This window comes from Heptranchias perlo, chromosome 7 (genome assembly GCF_035084215.1).
Source record: "Heptranchias perlo isolate sHepPer1 chromosome 7, sHepPer1.hap1, whole genome shotgun sequence".
NCBI classification, from domain to species: Eukaryota; Metazoa; Chordata; class Chondrichthyes; order Hexanchiformes; family Hexanchidae; genus Heptranchias; species Heptranchias perlo.
This window is the reverse complement of record NC_090331.1, coordinates 44594135-44611973: the sequence shown is the minus strand read 5'-3', so window position 1 is coordinate 44611973 and position 17839 is coordinate 44594135. Positions and strand designations below refer to the sequence as shown.

The window sequence follows — 17839 nt, the reverse complement described above, 5'->3', positions numbered from 1 at the left end:
TTTGCAAAGACTCACAGCAGTCATCATGTTGCTTTCTGACCCGGCTCTACCGTGCCATTAAACAAATATAATTTTTTTTAAAATTGCTAGCTTGTGTGCCAAGAGATGAGAAAATGGTAGGGAAGATGCGTATAGTCCTACATGCATTGTGAAAAATACCCCAAGGGGGAGGAAATACTCATATTTGTGTATAATGTGTACATTTATGCGTCTGGTTCAATCATCATAACAGTTGCATTGTCAGCCAACATTACTCAATTTATTAATGATCAGTAAAGAGGAAACCCAACTCTCTTTTTCAGTTTAAATGTCTTTAAAGTGCACCATGAGGGTAGTTTGTTATAGCCTAGAATAGTTGTGTTTTATATCTTGTGTGTGTTGGGTTTTTGGGTAATCATTTCCATGCTTTTGTATTTTATACAGTACATGTGAGAAAAGACTTCCAGAAAAAGTAGAAAGGAAAACCTAAGCATTGTTAAGGAGAAGCTTAATCATGATCTGGGAGCACTCTAGTTTTCTTCTAAAAGAGTAAGTCCTCTAATTAATCACCTCACAGTAAATCAAAAGCAAAATACTGCAGATGCTGGAAATCTGAAATAAAAACAGAAAATACTGGAAATACTCAGCAAGTCAGGCAGCATCTGTGGAGAAAGAAACAGTTAACGTTTCAACATATTGAACTCGATTTTCCCGAGAAATTGCTGGTGCGTTGGGGGCAGTGGGGCTCCGTAAATTGGGGAAATCCTGTTCGGGTTCGGAGCCCAGCTCCAACCCGCCGACTTCCAAGTTCCCCACGGACGCATCTGTGTGTGCGCCAGCGTCCCGAATCCTGAAGTCCCGCCGGCTTTAATTAATAGTTAAAGAGCCAAATGTCCCTCATTGAGCTACTTAAGGCGCTTGTGACATAGTAGATAGTTAGAACGATTTTTAACTTAGTTTTAACTGGGCGGCTTTCCCACGGCTTCTGATTCATGCCTGGTGAAACCAGGCTTGAAGAGCCGGATCAGGCAAAAAGAAACAAAATGAATTAAATTACAAACCATTGCACAAAGTTAAAACACAAAATCAACCTAGCTTTCCACTCTGCTCCGATGTCCCCCTGATCTCCCCTTCTTCACCCCCCCTTGATCTTCCCCTCCCCCCGACCTTCCTCTCTTCCCCCCCCCCCCCCCCCCCGATCTTCCGTTCCAGCGCCGGATGACATCTCACTCTCTTTCTTTTCCCCCCCCACCCTCCCGCCCTCGCGTTGCAGCTCCTGACGGTAGCCAGCCTTCAACCCCCGCTGCCAACCTGCCACCATTTCAAAATTGAGCCCATTATGTCAATTTTTTCAATAATGCTATACATTTTTCTCCTGTATTAAGAGAAATCAAAATGTACTCCCCTCCCCCATCAACTTCTTCCAGTTCTGACGAAGGGTCATAGACCTGAAATGTTATCTCTGTTTCTTTCTCCTAAGATGCTGCCTGATTAGCTGAGTATTTGCTTGCTGTGTATTTCCAGTATTTTCTGTCTTTACCTCACAGTAACATGTCTAGCTAAAAATACGAGCAAGGTGCATTTGGTGTTTAGTTCCAGGGCACGTTGTACGGATTATATGCAAGAAGCGTAAGCAACATTAGCCAAGAAATTCTGATCTGTAGGTAGGTGAAACCAGTGTTTATCTTTACAAACACATTTTGGTTCCCCTTAATACCGGAGAAAAATGTTTAGCATTATTGAAAAAATTGACATAATACATTGAAACTGCTTACTGCTTTTCTATTACAACATGTTCAGAATTTGTCAGAAGGTGGACTTGGAGCTTGTTATACACCTAGAAAAAAAGTGCTTTCCTAGTGGGTAATATTCTACTCCATTATATTAAGGGGATGTCAGCTGGTACATTCTGGCACAGCTGAATTTCTTCTTATCTGTGGAAACATGCTTTATTGCAGTCTGAGAAAGGAGTTAATAGTTAAAAGATTTGCTGGTAATGTTTGCTATGAATGTTGGTGCATGCGTTATCTTTAGCACTTAGCTTAAAGGGAATCTGCCTGACTCAAATACTTCTTAATACACAGAACACTTCTGCAAAACCTAGTTTCTCCTATCTGAATTTATGTACTCATCAAGGAGGGTTACCAATGTTGGAAAATGAAATGGGTACAGCAGCTAGTGTCAATATCAAGTTCTCTACGGTTAGTTGCAGCATGGTTTGTAAGCAAAGAAAAAGCCTCCATTACTTTGCCCCAGCAATGTGTCTTAACCCCATGCCACAGTACACCAGAGAATTTTTTTATTTTACACACCAGTTTCATTGAGAAGAGTGAGTTTATATGCAATTTCCTTGTCTTCCATTTTAATGGAGGTGTGAACGAAAACAAACAAATTAACCTTTGTAATTCTATTAAGTGTTCACACCCTAATCTTTGTACATTATAATTAAAAAACCCTTGTGGTATCTCTAAGTGAGATTGCCAATTCAAAACAGTGCAGAATTAAAGGTAGTTTTTCACAGTGGGCCTACATAAACTAGGAACTGGGTTAAAATTGTCCAAACTCATTTCATATAGACTCCCAATAGCCAGAAGAAACTTTCGTTCTTAAATGCTGTACTTAGAACGTAATACTTCGTTAAAGGCGCTATATAAATGCAAGTTGTTGTTGTACTGGATTCAAAGCTGTGTCCCATAGGTGAAAGAACTGTGTTTGAGCCCCTTGATTTCCCCCTCCGCCCATGACTTATGGAGTGGTCACTTACTGCTTTGGAGAGCTAATTACTGACCATTCATAGCATGTTGTCCATCGATCATGTGTCACTGCTTGCTGATTTAAAATACAGAAGAAAACAATGTCCACACAGGAGAACTTTTTGAATTAAGAAACTTCATACACATAGGTTGTTACCAGTAGTTTAACAGATGGTATTTTGTCTGTAAAAGGGTTTCTACATTCTGGTGAAAGGGAACATATGTACTCAATTATACAGAGAACTCCTAAAATGTCTATGCAATTTCAGACAGTAACCAACTGTAGGATAACTAACTAACAGACATAAGGCTGTAGGTAATTCTCCACAGCAGTTGATTGGTGCTCTCAGTTAGTAGAAAGTATTCCTTTTGAAATGTGTTATTACTGTATAATGGGTGCCAGGAGCTGGCATTTTGAGGGTTGTTCCATAGGATTTCCAAAGTTTTGAAGTCCTGGGAAAGAATGAGTTAGAGTTAGAGAATGCAGTGACTCTCGAGCTCAATAATGACCTTATTAATATTGTTAAAATAGAGAGGGAAAGGATGTTAGGAAGAAAGAGAAGTTGCAATCTAGAGGTGGGAGGTGATGAGCTTTTTTCTTTTGTCCTGTTCAGGAGTGCAAGAGAGGTTTTGGAGCATCTTCAGATATGGGAGCAGTATTCTAGTCTTAGGCAGCCTTAGACTTTATGGACAGTTTGAAGTTGTTGAGAGGAAAAGATGTGCTTGGTATAAAAGAGAAGACTAAGCTTCTTGGAAACAGTTTTAACAATGGTGGAGGTGTAGGAGTTACATTTGAGATCTAAGGCAATTATGTGGCACAGAATGTAATCCGATGGAAGTGATTGTAGCTAGTGGTTAAACTTGCAACAGACAAGAAAAAATGACACCTGAAAAATTGAATGATATATGGTTTTCATTGTTTAATTGAAGGGCATGGAGGAGATGAAAATTTAATGATTCAGCTATTGCATTGTAACAGGAATGAAGATTATGTACACTGAGGGTGTGCACTTTACGAACATACAAAACTGATGGATAGGAAAAGACCCACTGGTCCATTTAGCCTCTCCCATATAGTTATAATGCCCTATGCATCAGCATACAGACACTCCCTACATCCCTGGAGCCATGCAATCTCCTGGGAGAGACAAATAAACAGATAAAAACCCAGGACAATTGGGGGAAAAAAATCTGGAACATTCCTCTCTAACCCCTTTAGGCAATTGATTCTAGTTTAGGAGATTATATTGATCCTGATTTCTTTACAAGGTACCTACTACTTGTACGAAACAGGTTCTCATTTGAAGGAAGTTGATCGACGTAGAGAGGAATCAAGAATGGATGGGATACATTTACATCTAAACAACATTGCACATGCCATGACTCTTAGCTATTTAATTTTTATATCCATGGGGATGTGTTTGTTCCAGGTGTGCTGACCAGATAGTTCACAACAACCTTCCAACAACCAGCATCATCATGTGCTTTGTGGATGAAGTGTGGTCTACACTTCTGAGGTCAGTCCACAGCATCTTCAACAGATCACCTGCTCATCTTATTAAAGAGGTTATCCTTGTGGATGACTTTAGCACCAAAGGTAAGAAAGGACTAGTCCTGTCAGTGTCAATGAACCATATATTCCTTAGAGGAATCCTATATATTATTCAAATCGGAGTGAAATAGAAAGAATCTGTTTTGTTCTGCAACCTGAAAGAAATACTGTTCTATTTATGATTGTCATTGTATTCTGTCAATCTCTGAATTGTAAGAATTTTTATTTTACCACTACAGCTAAGGCCACCTGGACTGTTTCTATTTCTTGTGTAACCACACAACAAACACTGTGTCATGTACGATTTGTGCCCCTTGAATTACATGTACAAGTAAACTTCTCAAATTCCATTCTCTCCAAATTTGTTCGCCAAGAATTTCCTCGGGCGGTTCTCCTGATCAGCCACCGTAACTTCGTCAGAAACTCCATTTACGTGTCTTATCTGGAGTTTCCGCCAATCTTCCACTGAAGTTACAATGAACAATTGGGAAAATCCCCATGGAAATTCCCAGCAAATGTTTTTAGATATACATATTAAGAGTTCAAATTGTCTAGTTAGGCATGCTACCAAAATAATACTGTGTAAAATCAGATTCCTCAGCACTTACTTTGCAACTTTATAGTCATCATCATCAATATTATAAATAAATGTTGTTTGCTGTCAGGTAAGGAAATAAAGGTGCAGAGGAGTAATCCATAACGTGTGAGAGTTTTGCAGCTATATTCTGCCCCCTCTTACAGTAGTTAAAAATTCTTGATGTGGATTCATCTGACTGAAGTCACAAAATCAATTTGTATATAAAGAAAAGTCAAAAGTTAATACAAATTTTCAAATCAGACTATGACTGTGGAAGTAGCATTGATTTTGTTTCAGGAAAAAAATCATCACATCTAACAAATGTTACAGATCTATTTAGGACTGTGTTTGGACCATAAATTATGACCCATCTAGCAAACAAAATAAAATAGGTAATTTAGGTAATCAGCAGAGGACTAAAGAGGCAAAGTAATGCATGAAGAAGCATAATTATTATGTTTTGTAGTTTCTAGTTGTGATCAGATGACCAATCAATGATCAGTTTGCTGGACTGCTAAGTATATTTCAGACACAGTTGTCACCTTGAGCTATTGGACTATCTGGCCATAGGGCTTTCCTACCATTACCCATATCCAGCAGAAATCATTGGGTAGTGATCACAAGCAGTAACTCTGACCAATTATTACTCTCCCCAGTCCAGGGATGCTGAAGCCAATGGGATTACCTCATTAGACCTTGATTAAACCTGGCACCTTCTTGGACTGTTTGTCCCATTATTACACCACACAATGCATTTACTCACTGGACCAGCAGAACTCTAGCAAAAGCTTTCATTTGGAATGACTTAAACTACATGCATATGTGCTGACTTTTCAAATGTGGCTCATGATGTAATGCATTGTTTCCAAAATTCAGCTCCAGCTGAATCAGTTATTAATCTGGTTATCAATAGATTGACTAAAAATGTTTCCATGATTGATTTTATATTGGAAAATCTACTTTGAAATCTTTCAAGTCCAGAAACGTTGACATTTTTTGTTAAAAATTGTAAATCCCTTAAGTAATCTATTTATTTCTACTTTATCCTTATGGGGCCAGCAGAAAAATATAGCTTTAGAAAAAAAGTCGCCTTCAGAGAAAATAAAAGTTTTCACTTCACTCTTAAGAGATAAGGGCTATACAACACTGGCTGCTCAGAGAGCTAGTGAATACACACATCAAGATACTGGGAAGAGGGAAAGAATAAAATAAAGTTCTTCTAAATGTTGAACTTTATTTGAAGATGTGTGCTTCCCAGTAGACTCTGGATCTTCGCTTCAGTTGTTTAGGCTGTCTTCCCTTTATCATTTGGAGCTGTCATCAGAGACATCTATGACCTCTTCTCAGAAAGCTTTTTATCTACTCTACTGCAAGACAAGAAGTGAGTCAGCAATTTGAAAATGCAATGAACAGAATAAAATATCAATTCAGTGCCTGTCCCCAAAATGAGGCAATTGTTCATGTTTTACTGGTAATCTCTCTCTTTTGGGTCGCTGACTGACAAATGCAAATGTCACAGTGCATTCTAAATATTCAAGGCACTGCCAGTAAAACCAGCATTGTTTTCCTAATACGGTTCGGGTTTCACAATTCAACCCTTTCAAACACGTTCCATTCCGGAGCTCTGTAGGTATTGTTTAAGGAGCTTAAAATAGATGGTTACATTGTCAAAATACATGGATAACACTTTTCTACTTGTATTGCTGGCGTGCCACTTCTATGGAATAGTAATAACATATCTTCCAAACCAAAGTATGGGCCACTGATACGCTGGAGTCATAGGCTGCCCTGTGTTAGTTGTATTATTCCAGATATTTGGCAATGCCTAATAATGATGAGTGGTAAGATGCGACAACATTAAATACTCATCACTGCCTGTTGACTATAGGATTTTCTTCTAGGTTTGGTGCTGGATTTAAGAATCTATGAAGATATTTATGCTGCTTCAGTAACACTGCAGGTAGAATTAGACTTCATTGTATTCTTGCTGAAGAGCATCCATGCCGCAGTTTATGAGAGTATCTCTATTTAGCTGTGTGAAGATACACTATTATGTTTTGATAACCTTCTCAATGGGAGAGTAGGATTTTCTATGTCTTGCCCTTATTGAGAAGATTGGAAGAGGCAAATCTAGAGCAGGGTGACAAATGCCACCAATAGTCTCTCACTGTTTTTATTTTTACCTGAGCACAGCTTTTGCCCTGGTGAACAATAAGACCACTTTGGAAGCAGTGTAGTATTGGGATTATGAGAATCGTGTCCCGCTATAGGTTGCCAGAGGAAGAACAACCAATGAAATGACTCCTGTCCCAAATCTTATGTGATATTTGTGCTTTTTCTTGGTAGCAGCATAAAAGCTTGGCCGATGTGTGTGCATCAATAATGGGGATGGTGCTGGAGTCTTGGAGTACTGGAAGGGTGGATCTGGGATCCAGGAGTTTGCGAGCACTGGAAGCGGGGCTGGGGTATAGCCTAGGATCTGGGAACACAGTCCCCACATTATTCCAAGGAGAAGAAACTCTAAATGCACCGCTCTCAGAAGAACAGGGTTAAACTTTGCATCTACAGCTGCTGACCCCACTAAGAAAGTCCCTAAAATAGAGAAGCACCTCAGTCTGGATGCAACAGTATCTGTTCACTGTTCAGCTGTTACTTCCACCTTTAGGAAAACTGTGTTTTACAGCTTTGGCACAATGAAAGGTCGTGTACAAAAGCACGATAGTTGTGCTTTTGTAAATGGTACCTCCCAGAAGGTCCAGCAGTTCCAAATTTACTTTTATGCCATGGTTGATGGGACCCACAAGAAATGTTGGCAAAATTGTGAGCGCACTCACCTTCCTCCTATACCAGCAATCTCTACCTATTTGGAGCCAGTTATAAGGGACATTTTTTAAAAAAAAATTTATTTATTCGTTCATGGGATGTGGGCGTCGCTGGCAAGGCCGGCATTTATTGCCCTTGAGAAGGTGGTGGTGAGCCGCCTTCTTGAACCGCTGCAGTCCGTATGGACATCACATTACCCATGGACAGAGTGAAGCACGACAAGAGAACGCTAGGCTTTCCCCACATGGCAGACTTCCCCAGGGTCCAAGGTGCCATAGACTGCACCCACATTGTCCTGTGTGTTTGGCATCATCAGCCTGGCATCTTTGTCAATAGAAAGGGATACCACACCCTGAATGTGCAGGATGGTTGTGACCATAGGCAGTGCATAATGCAGGTCTGTGCCTGGTTTCCTGGCAGCAGCCATGATTCATTCATCCTGCGCTCGTCCTCTTTGCTGCCTATAATCCAACCAAGCAGTCAGGTCATAGGCTGGCCACTTGGCGACAAGGGATATCCCCTCCGGACATGGCTGACGAATCCTGTCAGGAACCCAGCACAGAGATCCATGCCGCCATCCTAAATATCATTGAGCAGACCATTGGTGTGCTCGAGCAATGCCATCACTGTGTGAACCATTTGGGATGAGCTCTGCAGTACACCCCTGATGGTGTTTCTACATTTGTGGTCATGTGCTGCCTACTCCACAACTTTGCTATACTGAGGGACCACCCCTTACCACTACCTAAGCAGGATGAAGTGTAGGAGAAAGAGCAGGAGCAACATTGACCACCAGTGCCCCTAGCTACCAGAGCTTTCACAGAGCAACTGATCCAAGAGTGCTTCACCTGAACTATCCCTCCCATTCCCAATATTTTTGTAGCACCTTATTACATCCTTGAAATGTCCAAAGGTGCTTCATTACGAATTACTTTTGACGTGTAGTCACTATTGGTATAAAAGCAAATGTGGCATCAAAGTCTGTGTGGGAAGGTCCAGTAAGCAGCAAATTGTGTTGGAGAACTCCTCTCTTCAAATAGGGCCATGGAATCCTTTACAACCACCTGAACAGTTTAACATCTCCTCCAAAGAAACCACTTTCCAATATGCAGCACTGCCTTAGCACTGCATTGAGATGTCAGCTTAGTTATATAATGGGACTCAAATCCACAACCATCTGACCGAGAGCCAAGAGTGCAGGAGGATGGAAGATGAAGTAAGAGGCTTCATGTTGTGTGAAAGGATATAGAATGGATGTTATGCTTTTGGGTCTTTTTAAACCTTCTCATCCTAGATCATTTTGACTCACATATCTTAGAGCTGAGCTCTTCAAGAGTGCCTGTTCGTACCTTGAGATCTAGGTAATCTTTTGGTAAGTGGCCCAGGAAAATGAACAGGAAACCGTTTGACAGTTGCTATTAGGTACTGCTTCTATAAGATCGCACTTCAGTCTTTGAAAGTAGTAGAGCATTATATTGGACCTTGGTTTTTAGTTTAAGATATCAAGCAAATTTGTTACGATAATACTGGATTAGCAAATGATCCAATGGTGATTAAACAGTTATATATTTTTACTTTAGGGCTCCTTAAATCTAATTGCTCAAATAGGTAGAATAATGAGTCACAGTCTAATACTAAGCTATTTATTTTAATGATAACATTTATAAACATAAGGCTGTTTTTTCTCTGCTTTCCCCAATAGCAGTAGAAACGGGGTGGTGTGGTCTACGACTCCAACCTCAATTTCCCTCCCATCAGGACTATTGTTGGCCTTCACCGATCGCCACATATATCCGATGGGATGTTAAAAGTTGGCCTCCCATTCCATTTCTCTCCCACCCTCCCCTGTTAGCACCGCTCTAAGGAATCAAAGGTCTTGGTAGGTTTTTGTAGAGGCCTCTTCTCCCTTCTGTGTAGCCCTTAGTCCCCACCGAGCCCTACAAGATAGCAGCTCCTGCCGTCTTCGATGCTCTTCTGCCCCCTTAAGGCTCTTCGCCATGTCTTGTCATGCTGCAGCAGTGTCCCCGTTGCAGCACCGCCGACATTTCTTTGGTGGTAGTGGCGGATTCCTTTTTGGAGATGGGAATCGTACCAGGAGTCCATTGTGAATAGGTAATTAACCCCGACTCAGAAAAATAGGTGGGGGTTGCAGCGGTGTCAGAGGGGCAAGCTGAGGGAAATCTTACAATCAGGAAGTTAGCTGGTCTACTTTATCTTTTTCTGTGAAGTTCCCAATAAGTGCTGCAACCTTCTGATAATTCAGTGAATAAATCTTGCCACGTAAACACCCTTTCACCGGGTGTGACTTGTTTTAATTTTTTTTATAACTGACTTAGATTCAAAATAATTGGCTGTCATGCACTTAACTGAACAAACCACACTGTCTATGTTTGTTCATATTTAGCTTGGTTCCTCCCCTCAAGCCTACAGTTCAAAAGCCGATTTGAGCCACTCTCACAGCCTATTTAACAAAATAAGTTATATATAGGGATCTGAACTCAGTCATTTTTTCCTTAAACCACTTACATAGAGTGACTGGATTTAAATGAACAGTTACTGACTCAAACTAGACAAAAATGCATAATTTTTGTCACTGTAGAGAGCCAAAACAAAATGGATCAGACATAACCTTGTTCATGAAGAGGAGAAAAATATTGGCAGAGTTAGAAGTATGACATATCAGAAGTCTTGCTGTGAAAAGTGAATGCAGCACAGTTGATACAACTGGCAAAAAGTTGTTGCAGGGAGGAGGGTGGGAAGAAACAATCCAAATAGTCATGGGCAGCTGGACTTGTAATTGGTAAATTTGAAAAATCTACACGAGATTATAGGTAAGGGTGGAAATAGTAATCAATAAACTTCTGTATATCAGAGTCAGCGCAGGAAGCACCACAACACATACATCAGCATAATAGAGAAATGGTGTAAGGAATGGGCCTAAGTAGACATACACTCATGTACAGAACTACAGAATGACAAGCATAGCTGGGGCCCATACAAGTTTCAATAGCAAAATCTTTGATTTGGAGAAATTGTGTGGAATTAATAGAAAAGTTGTTGAGGATAAAACAAGTCAAGACAAGAAAACGAACATGATTGTTGATACAGACTGTTTGCGGTGTTGCTGGGGAAAAAAATGGAAGGCTCCAATATTATCCTGGTGAGAGTTGGCAGTATGGAGGGGCTGGGTATCCATAGTGAAAAGGAGACACTTTGAGCCAGACAACAAACTAGTGGAGAGTCAGAAGCGTCATGGCAATAGGTGGGTAGAAACAGAAGAAGGGAGAGAGCATATGGGATTAAAGCAACAGGAAATACTTTTGGTGGCATAATAACCAGCTGAAATAATGAGACATTACTCTTTTTGAATCCTAAGGAGGAGGTAGAAATGGGTAATGTCAGGTTGGGAAACAATGCGATTTGAAGCAGCTAGAAGAGGTTCTTCAGAAGAGACCAGATCAGTGACAATCAGGAAATGGTGGTTTAGTGTTTGGTAGTGGGTTCATCATTCCCAAGAAAGATAGGAGGAGGATTCAGCAGATTGCTATTTGGTCTCAGCCAGGTACACAACAACAGTATTAACTGTGTTAGCAGGCTGGTTGACAATGTCCGGGTTGGATCTAAGATAACGGAGAGCAAGAGGTTCAGAAGGAGATAGATTGGACTGAGTAGGGGAAGTAGAGAAGCTCAGATGACCAATATTATGGGCATTTCTCAAGAGAGGGGTCCAAGGGGATCAGGAAGGTTGGAGACAGGAGAAGGATTCAAAATTGTGAAGGTAAGCCTCCTGTACAAAGATGTTCAAAAAAGGCAATAAAAGAATAGCTCAACGTCCTGTCTAGTTTGGAATTCATTGAGGTGAGAGCTTAGGGGGATAAAGCGGAGGCTGTTGCTTGACTACCCTGCTGCTCAGCACCCCTATTCTACCTTGTAAGGAGACACCTTTCTGCACATGAGCAGCTCTAGAAATCTAACATTATTGAGGACAGATTGTACCAAGTCAGAAAGGAGAAGTTGGGAGAGTACAGTAATAACACAGAAAGCAGATATCTGAGCAAGAGCAGGGTTAGAAGGGAAGATGAAGTCAGAAGAAAATGAAGTGGAAAAGGAAGCAGGGGATTAGCTTGCACCCAGGAATTGCTTGAATTTCTGGCCCCTGCTATCAGAAAGGAAGAAAAAAATGTCAGTAAAGCGACAAATGAGACTGTTATGGTTCTACCATAAACTTTTGAGTACCTTTTTCTTATGCAAATAGTTTGATGACTAGTTCCGTGAGCAGACTATATCTTATGAACTGAAATATGCATCTTTTATTCTCTGTTATGTCTTTACCTTACAATACCCTAACCCTGTATGGTAAATTACTTCCCAGAGAGTAAATAGGTTGTCTGCTGCGGCACCAGAATTTCTTGGGGGTTCTAGTTCACAAGAAGTACACAATTTAATTCAAAACAAAAGACACTTAAGAGGTTAGTTGGCTATGATCAGACCCATAAGGGTAGAAATTACTGTTAGCGATGCTATTACCAATTTTCTCTCTCCACTATTTTAAAGGAGACACAAACCCATTCTTTGATTCATCCTCAATAAAATGGGTTAATGCCTATTATAATGAGACAGAGCAATTTGGTACAAAGTCATTGAATTGTTGACAGTAATTTCAACCTTATAGTCTCAGAGCAGCCTTTTCATTTTTCAACAGTGCTTAGAATGCATCTTAGATCTGCATTACCACATTGCCACCACTTGTAAAAGTTTGTGGGGGCGAAATTGGGCCGTGTAGCACCCATTTTGTTGGCGCTATGCGGACTCCAAAGCCCTTTCCAACGTGAAGTGTGCAGGACGCCATCTTGGTAAAGGTGGTTGTGCATGCACACCTAATGACCGCTGGCAGCATGTAGAGTAGGGAGATTATGACGTAAATCAGTGTGCAATGCTGATTTGAAGCAGCTGACGGCATTTTGGAACTCCATGCTCCAGCCAACACATTGTCTTAACCTCGCACAGCTGAACAGGACTTAAACGGCGTGAAGGATACCCCCACCAGCGCTATTTAAAGGGAGCATGCAGGAGTTACAGGTTAGTTGCTGGATTAGTTATTCTGGCTGCTGGTACAATTGTGTATGTTTGTGGAATTTTCCTATACTTGGAGAAAGTTGCAATATTCTATAGAGAGTTGTCTGGCTAATCTTGCAGTACTGTTAGTGACATTTAAAATAGTGTGCTGACCAGTTGCTTCCAAACATGGGTGGCCTGCTAGGGCTTCCTCTGGGAATTGAACATGACTGGGAGCATGCAGAGAGGCCACGCAGAGCAGGACAAGCTGCCAGAAGAGGGAGCTGGAGGAGGAAGTGGAGGAAGAGGTAGGGAGGCAACAAGGTAGACAGGCCCTGTCTGCCAGGACTCTGCGTGATCAGATGATTAACGAGCGACATCTGTAACCTCAATGGCACCTCCCCATTCAGCAACAGTCCCACACTCCTTACCTTTCCTCTCCCACATGACCATCAAATCGTCCTCCTTAAGATTACACATTGCTTCCTCCCTCAGCTCATCACAGAAATGAAAACCAACATCAAATACAAATTCATAACCACATTTATAGATTTACACATGAAAGATTCAAGCAAACTGATACTATTCACCCATTGCATTCCCTTAGTGCCTGTTATTCATGTGCCTTTACCTTTCCTAGTGCTCCTACGAGCTGCATCCCCAGTGGCTGGAGCGTGGGTGGTGGAAGGCTGCTGACCATCAATTGAGGAGAGCGCAGATGGCCGTGGAGGACGACCTCCAAAGTCAAATGTGCTCACCCGAAGAAACAAGAAAATAATTTTTTACAACTTTTCTACAAGAGTTCAGTTCATACTCTGGCTGTTTGCAAAGCATTTTACAAGCACATAAGTTACATGATCTTGATGGTTGATCTTATGCATAGCCAGGATGTTTTCTGGGGGGCCCGGCTTCAGACTGCACCATCTCCGCCTGGGCTGCAGCAGTCTAGTCTGGCTGGCTGACAGGCAACAGCAAGGGCACCGGCGGAGTGGCAGGGGTGAGAGCAGGAATGCTGTCATCCTGAGAGAGGACAACAGGTTTGTCTTCCATGGCACCACTGCCACTCTCTCGGGGCGGTCCCTCAGCAATCTTGGTGATCTGTTGGAGAACAGGTTGCTGGACTGCTGTGACCCCCTGGTAGGCCCGTTCCACAGTGGAACCCAGAGCCATGATAGCAGCAGTCTGAGCTCCAAATGCAGCAGTCAGACCTTGGATGGAAACTGTTTGTGCTGCAGTTAAAGCTGTGACATTGATCATCAGATGCGGCATCACGGTGTGCTGATGGAGGTGACCACCCGTTCCATGTGGGAAAGGATGGGCTCCAAACTCTGCGCAAAGCCCTATGCCAAGTTGGAGCTGGACTCCTCCATGCCCCTTGACATTGCTTTCTGGCAGACTTTCCAGTGCACCAAGCATTTGTCTGTGTCTGCCCATCAGCCGCCTTCTGTAGCCTGGCCCATTGAAGCCATCATCTGACTCCTCTGCAGCAGAACTAGTGTGCGACCTCGCCCTCTGGCGAGTTGGCACCTGCGATATCTGTTCCACCCGCCCCGGTTCCTGCGCACTTGTGCCCGTTGTCTCACCACACGCAGATCCCTCCTCTATCCTAGCCTCTAAAGTACGCACACTGTCAGTATCTGAGCCAGTGGCTGCGAGTGTAAGATTGAGTGACGGTGTGCCTGCATCATCACTGTCATCATCCTTTGCCTCCTCTGACTGAGCCGGTTCCAGTTCTTGGGTATCTGAAATGACAAAGGGATTGAGTTGTGGCACGGGGAGAGGAGAAAGTAAGACGTGACTGCTTACACCATCTGCAGCACGTGAGTCAGAAAAGATTGTGGGCTGAGGGAGAAGTGGGAAGCGAGAAGGAGGATTAGGTATGCAGAGACCCTCATCGTCGATATCCCCAGCACCGCCAGTGGCCACGGCCTCAGCGATGGCCCACCCAATGATGGACAGCACTGTCTCCTCCATGGGGATGAAGGCGTGTAGGCGCGCTTGTCCTCCCCACGTTCTTTCCTGCTGCCTGTTGTTGTGCGCCACCTTCTCCTGAAAGAAAAAGGGAAGTATGTCAGTGAGTGTCCTGCAAGATGTTTGGATGATGTAGCTGTCATGGTTGAATAGGTGTCAGTGTGTGTGACCTGTGAGTTGTGGGTGTGTGGCTTGTAAGAGTGGTAATGTGTGAGAGTGATTCGCAAGGTTGCTTACTGATTGAAAGAGTTTGTTGGTAGGCGGGTGACAGGGGTTGCAGTAGTTGGAGCAGTGGATGAGGCTAGTAGTATAGTTGGGAGGTTATGCCTCTTGATAGTTGAATTCACTCACCTTGACCACTCATGTCAAATCATTGAACTTCTTCCTGCACTACATCCATGTGCGTGGTGCAATGCTCCTGGCAGTTACCTCATCCGCCACAGCCTCCCACTGCCTCTTCTGCATATGTCTGGAGGACCTCCTGCCTCCCCCACCGTGGATATAGGATGGCCCTCCGTCTGTCCACCTCTTCCATCAAGGCCTCTAGTGCACCGTCTGAGAACCTTGGTGCATGCTCTCTCCCAGGTGCAGCCATTCTTCAATATCTTTCAGCATTTCCGAAAAGGACTTCCTGCAGCCACAGTGCACCTCCCCTTTAAGAGGTGAGGGCTGCCTTTAAGTAGACCTAGCCACTCCCGATATCGGGCCCCCTGCTAGTGCATGCAGCCAATCAACAACGCAGGTAGCGCAGGCTGCATGCAGCAATCATTGAAATCATTAGGCATGAATGTTACTGCTGCTTGCATCACTACGACCAGGCGTGGGTTAATCGTGTACCACGATCCCAGTGCCCGTTTTCGGGGGTTATCCAATATAACCCCCATAATCTTTCATTATTGACACCAATTTTGTGGCTTGGTTTATCATACTGCCTTAGTTTACCACACCATCTTTATATTACTGTTCACCAATTAACACCAATGAACTTACTTTTTTCCTTTACCAAATTTGTAGTTCATGTCAGTATTTTAAACTTTTTTAAGTGCTTGCACTGCACGGAATTCCATGTTCCCTCATGATAAATAATGAAGAGGAAAAGTTGAGGAAATTGTATAAAGGAGATTTTCCAATTACCAGTGATTTTCTTCCATCTATCTCACCATACCGTGACAATTTTTTGGTGCAGTTTAAATTATCGATTTTATGACTATTGCAGAGTGGACATCATGGTTTCTCTCAAAGGTAGTTCAAAGTTAAATGTGCTCACTCGAAAAAACAAGAAACAAATTTTTTATAGCCATTTTCTACAAGAGTTCAGTTCATACTCTGGCTGTTAGTGTACAGTTTGCAAAGCATTTTACAAGCACATAAGTTACATGATCTTGATGGATGACATGTTACACATAGCCAGGATGTTTTCTAACATGGGGGGCCCGGCTTCAGACTGCACCATCGCGGCCTGGGCTGCAACAGTCTAGCCTGGCTTTGGAAATGTGGTGCAGTAGGTGTTAAGTCCGCCGATATCAGATGACCAGGCAGCATCCAAACTGCAGGGATGTGGTCATTTATATAGTTGGGTTGGGTGCCCCATGCTTGTAAGGGGGCATCAGTGTACTTACCTCAATCACTGGCCACGTTACCCAGGGGGATTCTAAGCCCCTTCCCAGGCCGCAGAGAAGAAAATGTTTAAAATACATATAGCTCCTGAGGGAGCTTCTTGCCATCATTATAAAGATAAATTGATCCCTTGTCTGTGTAAGGTCTGGAACCTTTCCTGGGGCCCCAAGGAACTCTTTCCAGCTGTTAGCAAGAGTTTCACTGATGCAGAATTCCCAGGGTTACCAAGGAACTCCCTCAGATACACCTTCCCACTGGAATTTTGCTGATCTGTGTAAATGCAGCGGAATCCCAATGGAACCAAATTCCGCTCCCCGTCAGGCGATTCCAGCCAAGTTGCACCCTTGATTGATATATTGGAAAATAAGTGTTTACTATAGGAGATAAAGGGCTGAATTGTTCTTTTCAAGGCGGAGTTCTGGTGAGGCAGGACTTGTATCCACCCTCCAACTCCGCTCCAACCCCAACGCATTTTTGTGAGTCAGGAATCATCTGATGTGCACATCCGACTCCCAGCAGGAGTCCTGCCACCAAGAGGGAGCCCAGCCACAAAATCTCAATCAGGACTGCTACTGCAACACCAGAAGAGGGCATGGCCATTTAAAGGGGCAGAAGATCCAGAAATTAAAATTCTTGGCAGAGACTAAGAAGGTAAGTAGGAGTCAGATTGGAGTGAGAGGAGGCCGCTACTTGCATTGGCGGATATAAGGGGAGTTATCACCGTTGCCCAAGGCTTACCGCCACCTTCCACATGGCAACACTGGGAAGCAGCAGTAACTGGGGTGGACATCAGGAAAATCCAGCAGGAACTGGAGTTCCTTCCTCTCACCTCCATTTGCATACGGTGGGACAGGAAGGGTAGCCAGCGGCAGGGAAAGGAAAATCTCAGTCAAGGCCAGTGAGGCAACAGTAGGCTTCACTGCCAGATTTTGTCCTATCCTCCACAGCTATCTCATCCCATTTTGGGTAGGATCATAGAGGAGGAACCAACTAAAAAGTGTTTACTGAATGGGATATAAACCTAGCACCAAATAAAACAAAACTGGATGTGAGGACCTCAATGAGCTGATAAAACTGCATGCAAACATAATTGTAAAATTTAACAGATAACCTGTACTAATTAGAGACAATGGAGTAAAATTATAATAATTTCTCTAAGGAGCTGGAGAATGCAATAAAAAGTTACTTCGAGTATTTTTTTTTACTCATTCATGGGATGTGGGTGTCGCTGGCAAGGCCAGCATTTATTGCCCATCACTAATTGCCCTTGAGAAGGTGGTGGTGAGCCGTCTTCTTGAACCACTGCAGTCTGTGTGGTGAAGGTTCTCCCGTAATGCTGTTAGGTAGGGGGTTCCAAGATTTTGACCCAGCGACAATGAAGGAACGGCGATATATTTCCAAGTTGGGATGGTGTGTGACTTGGAGGGGAACGTGCAGGTGGTGTTGTTCCCATGTGCCTGCTGCCCTTGTCCTTCTAGGTGGTAGAGGTCGTGGGTTTGGGAGGTGCTGTCG

General features: G+C 42.9%; 1 protein-coding gene across 1 annotated transcript in view; it reads left to right on the top strand.

Moving 5' to 3' along the window:
* Nucleotides 1-17839, top strand: part of LOC137323297 (polypeptide N-acetylgalactosaminyltransferase 5) — a 47311-nt gene that overhangs the window by 6832 nt on the left and 22640 nt on the right. Inside the window, 1 exon segment of the mRNA XM_067986789.1 lies at nt 4163-4329. Coding sequence (XP_067842890.1) covers nt 4163-4329 — 167 coding nt within the window.